At 35.8% G+C, this 23,063-nt stretch overlaps 2 protein-coding genes across 2 annotated transcripts in view; both read left to right on the plus strand.

The window, feature by feature from the left end:
• Window positions 1–23,063, plus strand: part of LOC113518630 (mucin-5AC) — a 70,575-nt gene that overhangs the window by 45,896 nt on the left and 1,616 nt on the right. Inside the window, exon 2 of the mRNA XM_052902062.1 lies at window positions 18,277–22,791. Within this exon, the coding sequence (XP_052758022.1) occupies window positions 18,277–22,791 (4,515 nt within the window). The remainder of the gene's footprint in view (window positions 1–18,276; window positions 22,792–23,063) is intronic.
• LOC128202284 (protein unc-13 homolog C-like) lies at window positions 8,495–9,307 on the plus strand. Its single transcript, XM_052902048.1, has one exon. The coding sequence runs from the start codon at window positions 8,495–8,497 to the stop codon at window positions 9,263–9,265; it is 771 nt and encodes a 256-aa protein (XP_052758008.1). The 3' UTR covers window positions 9,266–9,307.

The raw sequence follows: 23,063 nt of genomic DNA on the forward strand, positions 1-23,063 counted from the left end.
CACGATGGTTTCCAGGGGGAACCACGCGGAGGTCAACCTGGTAGGGCATATTGCTAGCAACGGGACTGTCAAACTCCATTGATAATAATTCCTTTCCCCTCTCCTTAATACAGTTACTATTCAGGGGATTTTGCCAGTAATTACCACGCTTGGCAGGCGGATTGGCAACTGCAGTTTGGCTTTTGGTGATTTTTTTTTTTTATACAACTTAGAATGGCAAACAAGCTGACGGCCCACCTGATGGAAAGTGGTAACCGTCGCCTATAGACATGAGCAGTACCATGGACATAACAGAGTATACTGTTTCGCCTACGATACCCCCCCCCCCCCATGTGTTGCCATTCCTGAGGACTCAGGTGTTATTCCTCTGTACCCAATAAATTCACGACCCTTCAAACCGAAACACAGCCATGCAAACACAACTGTTCACGGTTGAAACACGAATGGGACAGAGGCCCAAGCAATCGACTTTTGTACAAAGTCTCCCTCTGGTAAATGATGATCTGGTGATGTTTTAAAGAGGACGCTGCAGCCCATCCCTTGACTTTTAAGTTCCCTTAGTCGCCTCTTACGACACCCACGGGAAAGGAAGGGGTAACCCAATCTATATCGAGACTACATGGCGAATGTGCAATATTACTGCTTAATATTCATACCCTGTCCAATATTTTGATTAATTAATGCAATTTTGAGTTTGCATAACATTATATCTCGTTGAAAAACGAAATCAAATTAAGTATTTCCATGTTACTTATTTTTATAGTTGCTTATAAAACTCGCAATTTGTGTCTTATTGTATTGTACATAAGGTTCTTTGCAATATCCGTTATCGGTTCTACATTTAAGAGTAATTTCAAATTGTCTGTACATATGTAATTGTGACACGCATGGCGGACTCAGCCTTTCTAATATAACGACATACGTTATACTGTTTCCCGTGACTTTACCCGCTTGTTATGTAGAAGTAAGTAAATATTGAGTAGCTATATACTCTAAATATTAAGATAGAATATTACCTACTCATGTGTCAAATGCCATTTGAACAATTTTTTTTTAATATGTGAAATGAAGTAGTGAGCCCACCTATGCAAACAGTAAGCAACCACGTATATATATATATATATATATATATATATATATATATATATGTATATATATAATATTAGAAAAAAACAGTAACAATTTTACAGATATAAATACAAAAAGATTGGAAAGCTGTCGCCTCAAAGATAGCGACAGAAATCATTTATTATAAATAAAAACCACGTAAGTTTCTAGGAAGAACCGCGTAGGCGTCGACCTGTCCCCTTAGACCCCATTACTAACAATCTATTTCTCTCCCGTTCAGTCATTGTTCGGGTCACAAACATATATCCAAACATGCTTATATTTTCATACTGGGGGAAGGGATTGTTAATAATGGGGAGGTTAGTCCCTATTGCTATCAATATACAGTGTCAGGTCGACCTCCACGCGGTTCCCCCTGGAAACTGTCGTGACTAATTTATCGTTGAATTCGTCACGATGGGCTAACTGACCTGCCTTTCATCCTTACCTGTCACCTCTCACTGGTACCCCGCCAGTGTACACCGATAGCGCAGGCGGGGTAACCATGCCATTTTCATCCATTAAAAAAATCGTATTTATAAGATTAGAAGAGTTACAATATATATGATTGTTTAACAAAATTTTTAGAGAAAGTTCAGAAATAGGATAATATTTATCCTGGTATAAAAAATAGACCCGGTAGATGGCGGTAACGGGCAAATTAATGTCGGGTCAACTATTTGTTCTATATGATTTATTAGTCGATACATAACTCCTAATTATAGCAATTAAAAAATTAACAAGCGTTTAATAATGTTAACGACCACATATACGTTATGGTTCAGTGATTAGGACAAATGTAACCGAACCAGTTTTGATTCTATGTTCGAACATTATAACAAGTGTGTTTTTTTTATTACAGGTAATTCGATAAACAAGAACGATTCTAAACTGTTTGGAATTTCAAAATTAAGGTTATAATAGACACAGGTAAGAAAATCTAGTAATTAATTTTTTTATGCAACTTAGAATGGCAAACAAGCCGACGACCCACTTGGTGGAAAGTGGTAACCGTCGTCTATAGACATGAGTAGTACCATGGACATAACAGAGTGTACTGTTTCGCCTTTGATACCCCCCATGCGTTGCCATTCCTGAGGACTCAGATGTTATTTCTCTGTACCCTGTAAGTTCACTGCCACATCCCACCCTTCAAACCGAAACACAGCCATGAATACAACTGCTTCACGGTAGAAACACGAACGGAACAGAGGTGCCAAAGCAAACAACTTTTGTACAAAGTCGCCCTCTGATAATTAAATGTACCATTATGGAGTTTCCTCAATGATATTGTCTTTTTTGTTTTAAACAAAAATCTTTTATTCAACTTGTTTTGTGTTTCTTTTTGAAGTCGACTGAAAAGAGACGGCGACATTTTAAAACTCGTTCGCTTAGATTTTATTTATTTAACTCTTTATTGCACCATAAATAAAAATATACAATGACAAAGAATAATTCAAGTGAAATACAGTAACATAAATACAGATTGAAATATACACATTAAAATACAAAAGGCGGTCTTATCGCTAGAGCGATTTCTTACAGGACAATCTTTGGTTAAAGGAAAACAGATAGAAGTGGGTAGGTGGCGCAAGAGTTAATTAATAATTTTTCGTGTATACTATGTTATAAGTAAGTAAGAAACGGTGTGATTAGAGAGAAGTGTGGACTGAAAGACGATGTAGTGAAAAAAATCGAAAAAGGAATGTTGCGTTGATTTAGTCATTTGGAGAGGATGGATGAAAGAAGAATTACGAAAGAGATTTATCAAACAAGAATGAATGGAGATGTCGGTAGGGGCCGCCCTAGACGGACATACATATGTCGACCAAATAGACGACGTGCTGAAGAAGGGCCAAATTAAAAGTACCCGTAACCGGCGAGCGTATATGAAAAGATTGATGAATGTGAAAGAAGCGAAAGAGGTTTGTTTGAATCGAAGCATTTGGCGTTCCATTGTTTCTGCCTACCCTAATGGGGGACAGGCGTGACAGATATGTGTATGTATGTACTCGTAAAATACAAAAACAAAAACGTAGATTTTGCCTTTTTTTGGGACAAAGTCACACTCAAGGTAAAATCAGTTTTAAATATTCCACAAATTTTAATGATATATATATAATATAATAATAACAATAAATAGTTTCGACGAAATGTCATTTGAACCGGTTTCGATGATTGATATATCAACTAAATGCCAGCAGATAGTGGTACAAGGGCAACAATTCTATTGTTTGATGTCATAACAGCCATAAGCTAACAGGTATTTTTTTAATGGCTAATAATGGAATGGTAACACGGTATACACGAACGGGGCACCAGTGAAGGATGATAGGTGAGAATGAAGAAGGTGAGGTCAGTTAGCCCATCGTGACGAATTCAACTAGAATTGTTCACTATGGTTACCAGGGGGAACCAAGTGGAGGTGACCTAATAGGGCATATTGCTAGCAATGGTCTGTCCCATTCGTGTTTCTACCGTGAAGCAGTTGTGTTTGCATGGCTGTGTTTCGGTTTGAAGGGTGGGATATGATAGTGAATTTACAGGGTACAGAGGAATAACACCTAAGTCCTCAGGAATGGCAACGCATGGGGGGTATCATGGGTGAAACAATATGTGTATGTACTGTTAGTTCCATGGTACTGCTCATGTTTATAGGCGACGGTTATCATTTTCCATCAGGTGGGCCGTCAGCTTGTTTACCATTATAAGTTACATAAAAAAATTACTCAATCTCTCTTAAACAGCTAAACGGATTTAAAACAACTTTGATACGCGAGTAAGTTATAATCCAACTTATCACATTGGATACTTTATATTCGGGCAAAGCCGCAGGAAACAACCAGTTGATAATATTAACCGGACAACACTGATGGGAAGGAATTATTCCAAAGCAAGATCATATATCATAGAATGGCTGCATTTACAACACCTTAGACACGTATTCCATTACAGTCAAACACATTACCTCGCTTCCTACAATCGGTAACCTGATACCAACGTACAGACAAAACAAGCAACAGCGCTCATTGCACTCGGGATTGTGTACCTTCATTTACTGTTCAACGTGTTACAATTCAAATAGAAATTATATAGTAATTAAAAAAAAAAAGTGGTTACATTCTCTTTTATTTCATAATTAAATTTTGAGTTAGACCCGAATGAGTCCCGCTGAAAATCAGCGCTGTAGCTCCTCGCCTGCAGCGTAAAGCTGAGCGGGGACCATTTAGCGTAATACCTTCACTTTCAATACATTTGTTTATTTATTTATTTATACTTTTGCACACATTGGAAAATGTCTACAGGTCGGACTTAATGCCATAACGGTTGAATGGCATTCTCTACCAGTCAACCGTTACGATAAACAGAGAGAGTAAATATCGGTGCATAAATTTAAAAAAAAATTGTAAATTAAATAAATATTTTGAAAAGTAACAATTTATAATAAATAAACATATAAACATATAGAATAATATACTTACAAAAAATATACACACATAAATCACATACAATAGATACATATATAAATAACTATACATAGTATATATTAAATTAATAAATATATAAATCATAACTATACATGTTATTTCACTCTGTATGAACCTTTTTATTTAAGTATAACAATAATTGCTGAATAAACTATTATTTATTTTTTTATTTACCTTTAAGTATACAACTGTGGTAACCACATTTAATTCGGTCCAGTTATTTTTGCATAATCTCTTAAACTTAAAAATACTAAATAATATTGTTTTGACTTCTATCATCATCATCATCATCATCATATCAACCTTTAACTGTCCACTGCTGTACATAAGCCTCCCTTTAGGGGGGTTTTGCCAGTAGTTGCCACGATTGACAAGCGGGTTGGCAACCGCAATTTGGGTTTGATCTCTCTATCTTTGAATTCCCTTAGTCGCCTCTTACGACATCCATAGAAAAGGAAGGGATGGACTATTCCATGTCGAGACCACACTTAACATAGGCTAATGTCATTAGGATTTTTCCAGTAGTTGTCATGTTTGGCAGGTAGTTGCCATTCTTGGCAACCGCAATTAGGCTTTGGTGATGTTTTAAGAGGGACAATGTTGTCCATTCCTCAAATATTGAGTTCCGTTAGTCTCCTCTTACGACACCCACGACAAAGATAAGGGTGGTATAAGAATAAAGGACTTTGCAATTTAACTCTCTCTGCCTACTCTGTATTGAGTTACAGAACTTCACGCCTTTAATACATAATGGTATAATGAAACAATTACACAATAATTGCTTACTTAAAATATAATTATTTTAATCTCATATAATTGTTACGAATACTTACATAATTATATATTTATGTAAATAGTTACTTAAAATTTAAATTAAGGGCGTTTAAAATACGTTATATATTTCATTACCATGGCCACTGTACTGTCATATTATTATGAAACATAAGATAGAATAAAACGCCAGAGGGAGACTTTGTACAAAAGTCGATTGCTTGGGTACCTCTGTCGTCTGTTCGTGTTTCTACCGTGAAGCAGTTGTGTTTGCATGGCTGTGTTTCGGTTTGAAGGGTGGGATATGGCGTGAATTTACAGGGTACAGAGGAATAACACCTGAGTCCTCAGGAATGGCAACGCATGGGGAGTATCATGGAATGACACAGTATACTCTGTTATGTCCATGCTACTGCTCATGTCTATAGGCGAGGGTTATCACTTTCCATCCGGTGGGTCGTCAGCTTGTTTGCCATTCTGAGTTGTATAAAAAAAAAACGCCGTAGATGCTGTAAGTAGATGTAGTAATGCTGAAGTATCATTCTTGTGCATGCGATAGCAAAAACGTGTCTTTTTTTATGCAACTTAGAATAGTAAACAAGCTGACGGCCCACCTGATGGAAAGTGGTAACCGTCGCTTATAGACATGAGCAGTATCGTGGACATAACAGAGTATACTGTTCACTATCATATCCCACCCTTCAAACCGAAACACAACCATACAAACACAACTGCTTCACGGTAGAAACACGAATGGGACAAAGGTGCCCAAGCAAACGACTTTTGTACAAAATAGCCCTCTGGTGTCTATAAACTTATTTGTCACTGAAAGGACAATTTGTGCCTACCGCTGAAAGTTTTTTGTGCAATATCCAACTGTAACAAAATTTCTCAACGACCGGTGTATGGTAACCAAACGATATGGTAACCGAAGGAACATTTACACATATCCACACACATGTTAATAGGGATGGCAATTTTCATTTTTTTTTTTTATTATTATTACATAACGTTAATATAAGTATTACATGTATTTATTTTAAATTACTGTTTTAATTTAATATTAATTGAATTCTAATTAAATTTCACCGTCAATTATATTTTCTGTTATTCCTTTTTTTTTATACAACTTAGAATGGCAAACAAGCTGACGGTCCACCTGATAGAAAGTGGTAACCGTCGCCTATAGACATGAGCAGTACCATGGACATAACAGAGTATACCGTTTCGCCCATGATACTCCCCATGCGTTGCCATTCCTGAGGACTCAGATGTTATTCCTCTGTACCCTGTAAATTCACGCCATATCCCACGGTATACGGCCTGTCTACGGTCTACTGGTAGATAACGCCATATGGTCTTAAATCTGCCATTTACATTATCTAGGTGTATTAAAGTTTAATAAATAAATAAATAACGTTACATTCTTTGTCTGGTTCTATCGTCAACGCTCTTGCTGGATACCATAATTGCTATATCTTCAACGTCCCTATAAGCATAAATCCAATATGCAATTAAGTAATTTTGCCGCTCCGGACAATAATAATTATGTTCTCATTTTCAAATAACTCACAATTCTTAACGAATTTGCCTCCCCTAATTTTTTGCCGCACTAAACATGGTTCGACTTGTCACCACACAGTTGTTTTCTAAATTTGAATGAGAAATTCCTTGTATATCGAAGTTAGTATAACTACTAATAGGTACTTCTATTAGGTAAATAACTGCGGTTAAATGTTACAATTTAGTTATAGTAAAAAAAATAACTAAGGCCAATTATCATCGAATGTTTGTCCTCAACGATATTATAGGCAAAAAATAAGAATTGTAAACGAAGACACGATTCGCCATGCGCGAGTGCACATCTCGGGCAATCGGTTGCGTGTAACGGAACGGGACTCTGTATGTATTTGCTTGTACGTTTTGCGTTCAGTTTTACGTAATTTATTACATATGTGTCGTTGACCAATAATTGCATTTTAATTTAGCAAATACAAAGTATTAAACGACAATACTCAATGACATTAATGTGTTATGGATATTAAGTGATAAGTTAGGTAATTTATTTTACGTCATAATTTTAATTTTAATTGGATTTTTCGTAATATTCGTAATAAGTAACTTAAAGTGCAATAAATAATAAGGCCAGTATTATAATTGCTTATTCATTTAATCTCAATGCATATATTTTTGTATGTTACACATTAACTTTCCTCAATTCAGAGTCAAATTTGATAATTAAAAAGACAATAAAGTTCTGAATTATATACGTAATTATTACGTCGTATCTCACAATATGAATAGGTAACTTTGATACGCACGATCTATACAAATCAATTTTAAGGTCTCCACGTTTTTAACCTTAAAATTATGAGTCGCAAATTTTTTAAACTATATTTAGCACGAGTATTTAATCTTTTGTCGCTTTTTTCTTTTCGTGATTCTATTTGTTCAGCGATTAAATCGCTTGATAACTTTTACATATGATCAACGAACTCTATTAGATAGAGGTATTTATTGATATAGAGGCGTGATACAAATATTTAATAAGAATGTCAAATAAAAAAAATAACAAAACACATCTTTACTGAAATTATATTATTAGTTTTTTTTTTTGTTACATCTACACCCTAACTACTTGATCCCTGATATCTTGATTTTACAAACAATATTTACACATATGTAACACAGGCTACTTTCTTAGATTATATAGATAGGGCATCGAGTCTTAAAAACGGACCAACTTTGTGTCAGCTAATTGTCAAATTAGCTGACTCGATTTTCTTTATTAACGCTCTATATACTTACACATACATTGTATCTTGGCGTATCTATATTTAATTATTTAATAAATAAAGTGAGTTTTTACGTATTAAAAAGATGCAAAAAATATAAAACAAAATAAATATAGAAGTTATAAAGCAATCACTCATAACTATTTTTTTTTTTTTTTTCTTTCGCGGGTAGTTGGTATACGCACAGTAAAAATTTGTAGCTCCTCATTTTATTTAATTTAAAATTATAGAAATTAAATGTATATGGTACATACGTGCTAATATTGTACAATAGTCACCTCTGCACCTAATCCTCTCACATTTCACAACCTCTGGATAACATAAGTGTCAGCAATGGATCTATACAACAAGTTGTCGAGTAATATGGAGGAACTTAGTCATATATTCCAGAGCCGTATGACACAATATGAAGAAAACTTGAAGAGTTTCTCGCAGCCTGATGGAAGTACCCAGAGCGTTCAATCGGCATTGTCCAAAGACTATAGTGACTTCAAGAAATTAATGTGGAGTACACTGAAGACTATCAAGGAGCAAATGGAGCTATTATATCTTGGACTTGACAGGCATGAAATGGCTTCCCGCAGGAAAGTCCTTCTCTTCCATGGTGTACAAGACCCAAAGGATAATGTGAAATCTGCTGTTCTTAAAGTTATTTCTGAACAGTTAAAACTGGCGGATATCTCATCAGATGACCTTGTTACATGTCATCACCTTGGCTCGGACACAGGTAGGAAGCGACCCTTATTAGTACGTTTCCAGCAGTATAAGCATCGTGATCTTGTTTGGAAGGCTAAGACGTTGCTCAAGGGTACTGGATTGACTATATCGGAATTTCTTACAAAGCCTCGACATGATGTATTCAATGCTGCCCGTGCCCGGTTCGGCGTGAAGAGTAGTTGGACCTCAGAGGGCAAGATTATATTATTGCTTCCTGACAAAAGTCGACATAAGATCGAAACGATGTCTGAGCTCAATTTCCTATTAAAGAAATTCCCATCGCATGTCCCAGAACGGGGGGCTCGAGAGAAGCAGCTTGATAACGTGAGTGATTCAACTCCTACAAAAAACATAAAAGCGGGTAGATCCAGACGCGGTAATAAGTAAATATTACTCTGCTGTTGCTTTACTATGACTTTTGTTTAATTTAATTACCACAATTTTTGAGATCGCATCTTTCTGTGTAGTGTGCACTGTGTTTTGTTTGCTTGATAATGTGCTTTGAATCAAATTATACTGCCTCATTAAAGTACTTGTAGTGTTATGTGGGTAGTAAAACATAACATATTTCAAAACAAATTGTCAACGCTCTTAGTTACTGCAGTCATTTACACCTCTCAGATATTTAAATGTCAAAGTCAAACATTACATTGAGTTGCCAGTATCATAAATATTGTATCTGCATGCTAACCCTTAATCTATGGTTATACATGTTTATGGATTAGGGATATTCTTCAGGGGAATATTCTATATCTGTGAGTTTCCTTCACTTTAGATGGTCTTTGTTTAAATGTTTTTATTCGTAATACTTGATTACGGCTTATGTTGTTTTGTATAATATAGGTAACTAATGATGAGTGCAAAGGTGCATTTATTGTTTGAAACTTAAAGCTTCCTTTAGAATTAAATATAATTATTATTAATATATTATTTATTTATCTTATAACTATAATGTCATTAAATTTTAATGACGATTTTTTTTCTTGCTCTTCAAATGCCAATTCTGACGACAGTTATGTTAGTGCTTTCACTGAAGATGAGTCTACATTACTGTTACGCCGTTTGAATCAAATAATGTTACCATACAATAAAATCAAATCTATAAATATAGTCCATATCAATGCTCAAAGTGTCCCTGCTCACTATGATGATCTTTTGTCTAGTTTCGATCCCAACACAGTGGATGCTGTCCTTATTTCCGAAACCTTTCTCAAACCTTCTCTCCTATCTACTCAATTTTCCCTACCAGGTTACACACTAATTCGGAATGATAGAACCGGGGCTGGGGGAGGTGGTGTGGCTATTTACCTACGAACAGGTTTATCGTATACGATTGTTGACCATTCTCCTAGTATTTATTCTCAGTCTGCGGAATATCTTTTTATAGAATTAAACCTCCTACACTCCAAATTACTACTTGGTGTTTTTTATAGTCCGTCATGTCATATAGACTACTTCTCATCTTTTGAAAGTTACTTAGAAAACATATCAACTTTATACGACCATACTATTATTCTTGGAGACTTTAACACTTGTTTATTAAAAAATGATTACCGTTCCCAGAAGCTCCGTAGTTTGGTCTCGTCCATTGATATGCATATCCTTCCATCTTTAGCCACACATCACGCCCCACACAGCTCCCCATCACTTCTCGACCTAATTATTGTAAACAATCCTGATAATGTTAATACCTCTGGACAAATAACTGCTCCTTTTTCTTATCATGATTTAATCTATGTATCGTATCGTGTGCGTACTCCTAAACCTTCTTCCAAATATGTACTTCTTAGAAGCTACAACAAGATTGACTTGGAACAACTGCGTTCAGATGCTAATAAAGTTGACTGGAATCCAATTTTAGAATATTCTGACATAAATGACAAAGTCAGTAAATTTAATAGTGTCTTAAACAGACTATATGATTCTCATGCTCCCCTTAAAAGAGTCAAGATTAAACATCTTCCTGCACCTTGGCTTGACAAACGTATCAAGTGTTTAATGTCTAAACGAGATAAAGCCAAGAGACGCTATCGCATATCACCAACGGAGGATAACCTGACTACTTATAGGAGATTACGCAATCGCTGCACTAGAATGTGTAGGGATTCTAAACGTCGCTATATACATAATTCAGTAATTGACCACAACCCGGAAAATTTGTGGAAATTTCTTAAATCACTCGGCATTGGTAAGTCTACTGGAGAGATCTCTAACAATTTTAATCCCAATGACATCAACAAACATTTCTCTAAATCACCCATATATCTAGACAATAATGTCAAAAATACTACTATTGATCACCTTCTGAAAATGCCTAAACCCGAGTGTAATCCCTTTTCTTTCAGCATGGTTACAGAGCGTGATGTTAAGAAATGTCTCCTCAATATCTCTTCCAAAGCTTCGGGTGCTGACGGTGTGAGCATTCTAATGATACGACCCATTGTTGATGAACTATTGTCAATAATTACTCATATAATTAATTTTTCTTTAGACACATGCTCTTTTCCCGAGCTATGGAAGAAAGCACACATTATTCCTATCCCTAAAACATCCAATCCCACATCTATTTCTGACCTGAGACCTATCTCAATACTTCCCACCTTATCTAAAGTATTGGAGCACATTGTGCACAAGCAACTATCCGTTTATTTGTCTGGCCATAACTTGCTGAGTCCTTATCAATCTGGTTTCCGTCCTGGTCACAGCACAGTTAGTGCACTTGTCAAAGTAACTGATGATATACGCTGGGCTATGGACAACCACTCCCTGACACTCCTTGTTCTATTGGACTTCAGCAGTGCCTTTAATTCTGTTGACTATGACATTCTTTTAAGTATCCTTTCATCTCTTAACATATCTCCACCTGTAATCAATTGGTTAGATTCATATCTTCGGGGCCGATTGCAATGCGTACGCTATGATGAGGTATACTCAGATTGGTGTGAGGTTGCATCTGGAGTCCCACAAGGCGGCGTTCTCTCCCCGCTTCTTTTCTCAGTATTTATTAATGCTATTACTCAAGTAATTTCTTCTCCCTACCATCTCTATGCAGACGATTTGCAACTATACCAACACTTTGAACTCTGTGACATCTCTGAGGCTATTGATCATATAAACCATGATTTAAATAAAATATCCCATTGGGCAAAATCCTACGGACTTCTAGTCAACCCCCGTAAATCTCAGGCATTAATAATCGGGGGGCATCGGAGATATAGTGCACTTGATATTGATGTTTTACCTTCTATTTTCTATGAGCAATCTCCAATTCCGTATGCTAGAAGTGCCAAAAATCTTGGAATCATGTTCGACAGTAATTTATCCTGGGGTGAGCATATCAATGGAGTAAGTAGGAAACTATACTTTTCTTTTCACTCGCTCAAACGTTTTCAGAAATTTTTGCCCATTGAAACGAAAATCACACTCGCCCAAGCTTTATTACTACCTCTTCTAGATTATGCTGACGTATGTTATCTAGATGTCACAGAGGAACAATTAAATGGGTTGGAGCGGCTACAGAATTTATGCATACGTTTTATTTATGGACTTAGAAAATACGATCATGTCTCCTCTTACAGAAGCATATTAAAATGGCTCCCAATTCGTCAACGTCGTGATTTTCATCTTTTATCTTTCCTGTATTCTGTACTGTATAATTCTTCCTCTCCATCTTATCTTTGTGAACGTTTCACTTTCCTTGACCCCACTGGCATGTCCAGTAGGTCGAGTAAATCCCTTATTCTTAAAATCCCTCCTCATACCTCCTCATGCTATAGTGGATCATTTACGGTTCATGCGGCTAGACTATGGAACTCTCTTCCACTGCATATTCGTGAAAGTCAATCGCTGAATATATTCAAGAGCAGATTAAAAGAGCATCTTCTGTCCTCATAAACTTATTATGTCTATGTATGTATATGTACCTATTTTTTTGTATGTAAAGAGATATTTTATGTCTATGTATATATGTATATGTATACAGATATGTATTTATTTTGATTTTAATTGTATGAGTTATTTATGTAGTCAACATATTTCATATGTTTTAATAGAAACATCAATAATGTTTCCTTCTATTATTGTACGCATACTGCCCGCTAATAAATAATTAATGCTCCTTTCCACTCAGGGTTTGCTGGAAGAGAACTCTTACAGAGTTAAGCTCGCCTATTGTACACCTTTATTTTATATATATTATATGTAATATTTTTTTTTGTGTACAATAAAGAATAAATAAATAAATAAATAAACTATTTATCATGTAAAATTGTATTAAATAGTTGTCCTGCTTTCCTCGAAGCATTTCTATGGAGACACTCTATCTATATAATCTAAGACTACTTTATATGCTGCTCATTGAACATGCCCTTATACTACAAAAAATATACATTGGACATCTTAAGTTTTGATAAAATATAAGAAGAATATATAAAGGGAAGTTAGACAACGAATCTGGAGGCATAGCGTCAAATAGCCAATTAAAAAAGGTTGGTCAATAAAACAAAACTTACCTTTTTGACATCTTAAGGCGGTATAATATCACCTTAGATTATATAAAGTATCTCTATGCTTCACAAATGCTTCGAGAAAAGCGAATCATCATACAATTTTACGTGATAAATTGTTTCCTTTATAACTTCTATATTTATTTCTTTTTATAATTTCCACATCTTTTTAATGCATAACCACTCATTTTACTTATTAAATAATACGTCAAGGTACATTTTATGCGTAAGTGTATAGAACACTGATAAAAAAAACTAGTCAGCAAATTTGACAATTAGCTGACAAAAAGTTGACACGTTTTTGAGACACAATGCTCTATCTATATAATCTAAGAATCTCACATACCTATGACAAGTGAGGCGCGTATGACATAAAGCCTGTTTGAAATTTCAATAATATTATGGTGTTGGTGTGACACGCGACAAAATGCCTTTTGCTTTCCAAAGCTGCGGTGAAAAGGCGATTATGGGAACACCGCATAACTTTCGCTACATTGTCGCTGCAAATCGATATAAGGAAAAATAACTATCATTAACAACAACCGCCGACCACCCACTTGCTCACTTGTTGGATAAGTTGAATATAATATACTATTCGTGTTTCAACCGTGAAGCAGTTGTGTTTGCATGGCTGTGTTTCGGTTTGAAGGATGGGATATGGCGTGAATTTACTGGGTACAGAGGAATAACACCTAAGTCCTTAGGACAGAGGTACCCAAGCAATCGACTTTTGTACAAAGTCTCCCTCTGGTAATTTACTTCTGGTACTTTTTAAGTTTCCCCATTATATATAAAATATGGTCATATGATCCCGGCATATAGAATAGGCTACCCCTTCCTTTCCTGTGGGGGTCGTAAGAGGCGACTAAGGGAAGGCGAGAGATGGGCAGCAGCGTTCCTCTTAAAACACCTCCTAAACCTAAATACAGTTGCTAATCCGCCTCAATCATCACCAGTTATCATCATAACAGCTTAAAGAGAGTCAGTAGATGCAGGTGGCTCAGGACCGTTTTATATGGCAGACTATGGGGGGGGGGGGGGGGGTTCTATGTTCAGCAGTTGACGGATAATGACTGAGATGATAATGATCAGTCTCCACTCCAATTAAGTGTATGTCCAATTTCATAAAGATTGCTCGAGCCGTCAAAGAGTCATGAGGTAACAGACAGACACACTTTCACATTTAATAATACGAGAAACGATTAACTATTAAAGAAAATTACCAGCTAATTATAAATCGTTACAATATCAAAATGATATGGATTTATTACTTATTGCCACTTAGTAGTGAACCTGTCAGCTGTATCCATAACGAGTAAACTTTCACAAAGAGCACAATACGCTCGCCCAATTAGTGAATGGGAGCAAGAAAGCACAACATATGATGTTAAATTACAAGCAAAAAACACTGTGTGGTACAAGTTAGGAGTGAGAAGCGAATCATTTTAAATATTTTATTTTAATAACATTATAATAATGATTTGCCCATTGTTTTCTCACTGTTTTATCTATAATAAGTTTACTATTGTAATGTTTTGAAGGAAACAATAAAGAGTATCTATATAAATAATATGTATACACCTTACTTCATGCTACTGTATTTCAGTTGAATTGTTTATATGTTATTGTTTATTTTTATATTTTTGGTGCAATAAAAAGTTAAATAAATAAATAATACACCAGTAATTTTACAATAATATAAATATCACGAATTAAGTTTGTGTCTTATTATAAACTAGTAGTAACTGGCAGATATGTTCGCGTAAATTGTTATAAGCAATATATTAAATACGTGGACTGTAGAGTACGCGTACAAAGCTGTAAGAAATTTGTTTATAAAGAGGTTTAATAATTGCATATTAACATTTTTTTTTTTTACAATTACTTTAACCTGTTTTTCCTTGACCATATTAAAAGAAATAGGGACAACAAAATCTTGCTTTTGTACCGTGATAATCTCCGATTTTTGCAACCCAAAGTACTGTTACAAGATTCTAAATTGCCAGTACTATTATCATGATAGATGCTTGCAGAATACGCTAATTGAGTTCTGTTTATCTACACATTATCTATACATTTTTATCTGCCTCTTAGGTAAGCAGAAAAAAACCACGTGCCTCCAACTGTAAGACCTCTATCCTACCATATATCTCTTGCTACATCCAATTTCATAACTCTCGACTCCACCCTCATATTGCACATGACTGTTACGATATACAGTAAAGTAAACGTAAACAATTCATATGTTTATAGCATTGCGTGAACATTTTTTTTTTCTACAACATAAATTCAATTTAATCTCTTATCGCTGGCGCTTATCAATCGCACCATACTCCAATTAATTCATATCACGAGCCTACAAAAACGTATGTATGTACACACATTCATTATTGCATTTATTTAATGTATTTTTTTTTTTTTTATTTTTCGTATTTTTGTTTTATTTTATTCATTCATAAACAATAATTTGTATTTGAATGTCATAGTAGGTACAATAAAATTCATACAATACCTACATGAAAATATAAATTAAATTTAACACAAAAACAAATATTACAGTCACATAGAGTCATCTCTTAACACAAACAACATATATATTTAAATTTAAGACAGTAAGAATTCGTCTATTGATTTTTTTTTTATACAACTTAGAATGGCAAACAAGCTGACGGCCCACCTGATGGAAAGTAGTAACCGTCGCCTATAAACTTGAGCAGTACCATGGACATAACAGAGTATACTGTTTCGCCCGTGATACCTACCATGCGTTACCATTCCTGAGGATTCAGGTGTTATTCCTGTGTACCCTGTAAATTCATTGTAATATCACACCCTTCAAACTGAAACACAGTCATGCAAACACAGCTGCAGCACAACAACAACTTAGAATGGCAAACAAGCTAACGGCCCACCTGATGGAAAGTAGTAACCGTCACCTATAGACATCATCATTGTCATCATATCAGCCTTTAACTGTTCACTGTTTAACATAAGTAGTTAAGTTAGGTAAGTAATCAGTAGTTTCTACGCATGGCAGGCGGATTGGCAACCGCAGTCGTGCTTTAGAGATGTTTTAAGAGGGACGCTGCTGCCTACACCTCGCTCTCCCTTAGTCGGCTCTTACGACACGCACGAGAAAGGAAGGGGTGGCCTATTATATGCCAGGATCATACGGCCAATCAAGCCCAAGTACAAGACATCACACGCTAGTAAATAATGTAAATTGCTGATGGTGATCATTGTAACGGATAAAGGCGTTTGCATAATGCCCTGGTAATGCGCTGTTGAACAAATAATCGTGCAAATGTAACCCTTCACGCGTGTAGGTGGCCAATTGCCTCACAATACCATGGTTGTGACATGCATATGATGTTTTTAATCATCTATAGATTATTTTTGACATAAAAATGAAATGGTAACCTTGCTTATATGTGGGGAGAAAAGATTGTTTGTAATAAGGATTAGTAGTTCCATTGCTAGCAATACACCCTTCCAGGTCGACCTTTTCGTGGTTCCCCCTGGAAACCATCGTGATTGATTTATAGTTAGATTAATAGTTAGATGGTGGGCTAACCGATCCGCTTCATCTTCACCTATTATACCTCACTGGTGCCCCAGCAGTTTATACCGATAGCGCAGGCAGAGTTACCATTCCATTATCATCCTTCATCTTCACCTATCATCCCTCACTGGTAACCCGTCAGTGTATACCGATAGCGCAGGCGGTGTTACCATTCCATTATCATTTATTAAAAAAAAGTCCTTGAACATCTTTTCTTGTACGTTCTATGTAACCGAGCCTATTCTGTTTGAACCAGTCACTGTACATCATCATCATTCATCACATGAACCGTTATATGTCTATTGCTGAACACAGGCCTCCCTCGTAGACTGCCGTAAGGAATGCTCCTGAGCTACCTTATAATCTAAGTTTATGTAAGTGTTATGGTTTTATTGAAATAAATTTTTATTCATTCATTCATTCATTCATCCACTGACTCCCTGCAATGCATTTTATTCAGATCAATCATTCTAAGTTGCATAAAAAAAAAACAAAGAACCAAAGTAACTGACATAACCCGAAGGATAAGCAAGCTAAAATAGCAATGGACTGGTCACATAACTCTAAAAACTAATTACTTATATGTAAAAGCCCAAACAAACGTTATAAAGTCTTTTTAAAAACCATACTGCATGTGTGCATTAACCACAAAACGACCACATTATATAAAATAACAATTACTTACCTAAGCAATGCAATATTGCATAAGATTTCATCAAAGTACAAATTAAACGTAACACCTACGTTAATTCACTCTTTGTTTCTGTAAGCCCATCAGATTTTATAGACAAAATTAATTGCCATAGAACCTGGTACTTTATTGCTGTTATATTTAAGCCTCTTAATATTATAAATCTTATACATTTTCAAACAACTTCAAAAAGAAGGAGGTTGTCAATTTGGTTGTATTTTTTTTATGTTTCACCTCATAACTCCGTTAATTCTTAACTGATTTGGAAAAGTCTTTTTTTATCTGAAGAATATACTTACAGTCGCATAGAAATTTTCAAAATCGGTTGTCTAGTTTAGTATTTTAATCAAAATAACTGGTTTTATCATAATTAAAGTCGATTTTCTTCTGTGGGGCAAAATCTTTAATTATGTCTAATACGAGTACTTATAAGTAGTAAGCAAATTTGTTTGAAATTTAGTACATATATTAGCCATATATACTTTTTGCAAATGCACGTGAGAAAAATTTTACAGTTGAACGGAGTTTCAAAGTATACATGTAGTTGTGTATCCCAATTGATCAATTGTGAACAATAACTTTGTTAACTAATAATATATATTTACTATAAATAATTTCAAATTTAACTTACTTGTTTCAGATGGCGCACCATATCGTGCACCAACTGGCCTGCTTCATACTACTGTTGGCAGTTACATCGTCACACAAGGAACAGACAAGATGGTCTCGACAAATCAGCTCCTACACATCAGATATCAGCGACTGGGTACCCCTTAATGGACCTGTACAGAGAGAACCGCCCCAGTCCAGACCTCCAGCGACTCCAATCAAGAGACAGGCTGTCGCTGAACCCAGGATCTTGACAGAGCCGTTCCCAGGATTTGCCAGACCAAATGGCTTTACCCAAGAAGCATTCCCATCGAGAACTTACTTCAACTCTCCAGCAAATAGGCAGTTATATTTGCAATCAGTTCCTTCTGCTCCCCAGAACTATTTAACCGATCAAGGCTTTGGCCAAGGTATCAGATTTGGTCTATCACAACCAAATTTTCCACTTAACCAAGGATTCGTCGCTCCTCAACTCAGTTTCGAAAACAGTCCTCCAGCACGAGCGCCCCCAAAACAACAGTTGCCGCCAAGTCAGGTTCAATTCCCAAAACCACCACCACCGATCCAACAATCAAAACCGTTTATCAATCAAGTACCAAAACCAACTGTGGAAACAACAAAATTTGTTGACGGATATCGTTTAGAAAATCAGTCTAATAGTAATTTTGGTTTTAATTCACAAAAAAAAGCACAATCACTACAAAAACTTAAATTAGAAGCGCCAAAAACAGAACAGATAGCAGCCAAAACAAACCCTGAAAGAGAGGAAGTGCAATTACTTTACGTACCACTGGAATCACTAAATAGAGGACAATTCAATTTCAGAAGTCCGGTTTCTTCTCCACAGATTATAAACTCTGACTTGTATTCTTTACCTAAACTGGACCCATTGCAACAAACTTTCGCAGCTGATTATCAAAGACCAGTAGCAAAACCGATTGATACCTTTATGTCCAGCAAAGATTACATCACTAACTACGATCTTTTCAAGAACTTTGACCAAGTACCAAAGTTCTCTACCGTTACTTCTCCATTCCCTACCTCTCCACCTACAACGCCTAAACCAAAAAAATTGAAACCGCATCAACCGCCACTAGCCATTTTCCAAGAAACAAAAAAGAATGCTAACATAAAAGTTGGAGATGTGTTAGCATCATTAAAAAATGCTAATACAATTGCCGTCTTGGATTCCGTCAATCCTCTGAATGCACCTAAAGTATTCATTGGACCATCATCACTAATACCACCTGAAAACTTCGTCAAATTTGAGTTACCATATTTATCTAACATAGAGAATTCAGATAAAAAACTTCGACAATTGCCATTTTTCGTCGCACCATTAAGTTACAATACCCCAAATGGTTTTGCAAAGATCCCATTCCCATCTCCACACGTGGGATCTGTGGTAATAAATTCTCTTATCAAAGATACGCCATCAACTATATATCCAACAAGTAAATTCCAGACAACGCCTCAACACCATACTACACCAACAGTGCTTTCAACTCCTACAGCTAAAATAATTCCAAATTCATACACAGTAGCCCCGCCCCATAAACACGAACGTAAACCCGATATATCTCTCAACCAAAATTACAATTACTATAGTACAGGAGCGCCTAAAACTAATGCTCCATCTAAGCCTGCAACCCAATCTACGTACTACTCCCTTGAACCTCAGACAATCACAGCTCTACCACCTTCGAGAGAAGCCACGTCTAATATTGGTAAAAAACAAAATACTGGTTATTTCTTGTCAAATGTTGGGGACCAATACAATTCTCCGCAATTTGTCAAATTCCCATCTCAAAACGATGACAAGAAACAAGACCGCACAAGATATTATACTCCTGTACCAAAATCAGAAACAACAACGTTAAAAACAACGACAACAGCCGCAACAACGAAACTTTCGACTCATTCAAGTCAATTACTAGAAACTCATAACCCTTATTCTATTAACCAAGCTTTCCACTTTAGTACCCCATTGGATTATCACAGTTACTTCGATGAATTCAAGGAATCCTATGCTCCTCCGCCCGGGGTAAATCTTGAATTACCAAAGTCTTCAGAAGATCCAATCAGCTCAACTCCACGACAAATCATAACGACTAAATCTGAAGAAATTGTAACACAAAAATCGACACAACAAACATCACCAAATTACATACAAAATTATACTCCAGAAATTCACTACGAATCTGAAATACAAAATATAAGATATCCAGTGTACAGTTCTGATTTTACCACAAAAACTGGATCAACATCTGAGCCTCATCGAACTACCAATTCTGCTAACATAGATATTACTCAACAAATAAATCAAAACTCTCAGTCTCATTATTCTGAAAATGGCAATATTCAAGGTTATGAAAACATAACAGAAACTATCGTAAACAAGGTAACAGGACCCGCGGCAGACATAGATAATCACGGATATGAAAACAGCAAATATGAAAATGGATATGAATCTGAGGAAATCGCACGTCCTAACCCTACTACTTCGTCGACAAGTACTACAACCACTACCACGACAAGTACTAGAAGAAGCCCAATTAGAACAAGAGGCCGACCAAGATATACAACTACCCCAAGAACCGAATCAAGCGAATCAATTACTAAATCTACTGTCACTCGTAGACCTCTAAGAGAAAGAAGACCCTTGCCGCCTAGATCTAGGTATGAGCCTAATAAAATTTCAAATGATAAGACTACTCGAAAGCCTACGGATTCTAATGAAAGTACCACAAAGTCTTCTCGAACAAGATCACGAGGACGTATTCAATATAAACCCTCTGGGAACGATGAAATATATGAGAAGAAGAACAAGTTACAAAACAGTAAAGAAACTGATCTTGCTTACCAAAGAGATATTCTTCACCAGAATTATCCAGTTACATTAATGGAGAGAACAAGTACAGTAGATATAGAAGCTATTACTGAACCGTCCCCAAAAACTTACTATACGAAAACACTTGAAAGTGGACCAGATATATATGATACAGAAAATGCATATGCTCATCAATCACCTGCTGTAAGTCAATTAGATGAAATCAGTTACAAAGACGATGTACCCAATTATACTTCACGATCAGAATCTTCTCTAGAGTACCAGCAGTCTCGAAACAGCCTGGCACCAGTTCAACAAATAGCATCACATGAAGATTCTTTTGAAAAACAACAAGAAATATCAAGCCATATCATACCTGATCAAAAAGTTGAAAAACCAGAACTTATCGCTTATCCCACAGAATCAAGTTTCAGTGTCAGTACTGGACAACCTGAGTATTCAGTAAATCATGACGAATCCTCGGCTAAGCAAGAAGATACAACCACAAGTCAAGACATCGAAATTACCAAGCTTGGCAGTCAAGAAACTACTACTGAAAATGAGCCTGAAGAAAATATTGTTCAAACAACGCCATCATATAATAGAGTGCGAATACGTCCAGGAGTAATTAAGCAATATCATCAAGCGTCATCTACTGAAAGTACTAGATCAAAATCTGAAAGAAGGAAACCAGTCCACGCTATCACTTACAGACCAGCTTTTGATAGACGCAGAACTACAATGCGGATAGAAGAAATAGAAGCCGATTTAAAAACAAAACAAGTACATGCTCGTCCTGAGGTTCAAGATCATAGGCACCCAGTATACAAACCAGATACTTCTACGGAAACTTCGGCAAGTTCTTCAACACAAGAGTCTTTTATAAAACGTGGTCAATTCCGTCGTCGCCGTCCATCCTATTCGACTACATCTACTGAAGCTACCAGTACAAAAAAGATTTATGAAGTCAAAAATAGGTTTAGAGGACGTCGACCAACAGAAAAACCTACAGAAAAGCCAGACTCTCAAACAGAATCATCCCCAGCAACTGTTAGAAATACATACAGCAGTAGATACAGCCATAGACCCAGATTATCAGAAAGATACAATAAAAAACCTGAAAATGAACCTGAGGAAACAGAAGATCAGGACTCAAACTATTCCATTACCAGGCCAAAATATGTTGCACCAGAAACTGAACAATGGTCACCAAAAATTTCATCTGAATCTTTTAAGCCATACAATCCCAATGATATTTTAGACGAAGGAAAATTAGCAACTACTGAACGCAGATCTGACAAATTACAAGATAATATTGAATTAGATATTATAACAGCAAGGAACGATTATGATGATATCCTCATATCTGTGACACCTGCTACAAATAACAGACTCAATAAGAAGATACCTGATATCCCACCTACACTTGAAGCCCTTGTCGAACAAAGTAAAACAACAAAAAGTGAATCTGGCGATAATATGTCAACTTTTGAAACTATGTTAGAAGAAGTAATGAAAAGTTTAGAGGAACAAGATGAGGATGAATATACATCCAAAGTAACCAAACACAAAGGTGGTGAAATTGGCGAAATACCACCTGAAAGAATTATTGATTCTGGAGAAGATATTGCAACTAAACAAGTTACTGCAGTAGAAGGGGAAATTGCAACAGCGAAGCCCACAAACGATGAGAATATATCTGCTGGCGTCAAACAGGTATAGTGTTTTCATTTTAATTATTTTTGGTTCTTTTTTTCTATTTAGTCAAGTCTGTTGATTTAATTGAATCTGATAAAGTCACCTCACGTGAATAATAGAGATTAATACTCTATCTTACAATGTAATAAATAATTTTACTATATACATCAAATAACATATAATCATAATGTTATTTTTATATCGCTTTTAATAACAAAATATTCAATATAATTATAGTAATTAATATACATATATATTGTGTGATTTATATCTGTAGACAGTAATTGTAA

Source organism: Galleria mellonella, unplaced genomic scaffold (assembly GCF_026898425.1).
Source record: "Galleria mellonella isolate WM207_F2 unplaced genomic scaffold, CSIRO_AGI_GalMel_v1 utg87, whole genome shotgun sequence".
NCBI lineage: Eukaryota > Metazoa > Arthropoda > Insecta > Lepidoptera > Pyralidae > Galleria > Galleria mellonella.

Excerpts from the sequence above, each read along its gene's own strand:
- LOC128202284 (XM_052902048.1), top strand. The coding sequence starts at position 8,495 with ATGGATCTATACAACAAGTTGTCGAGTAATATGGAGGAACTTAGTCAT.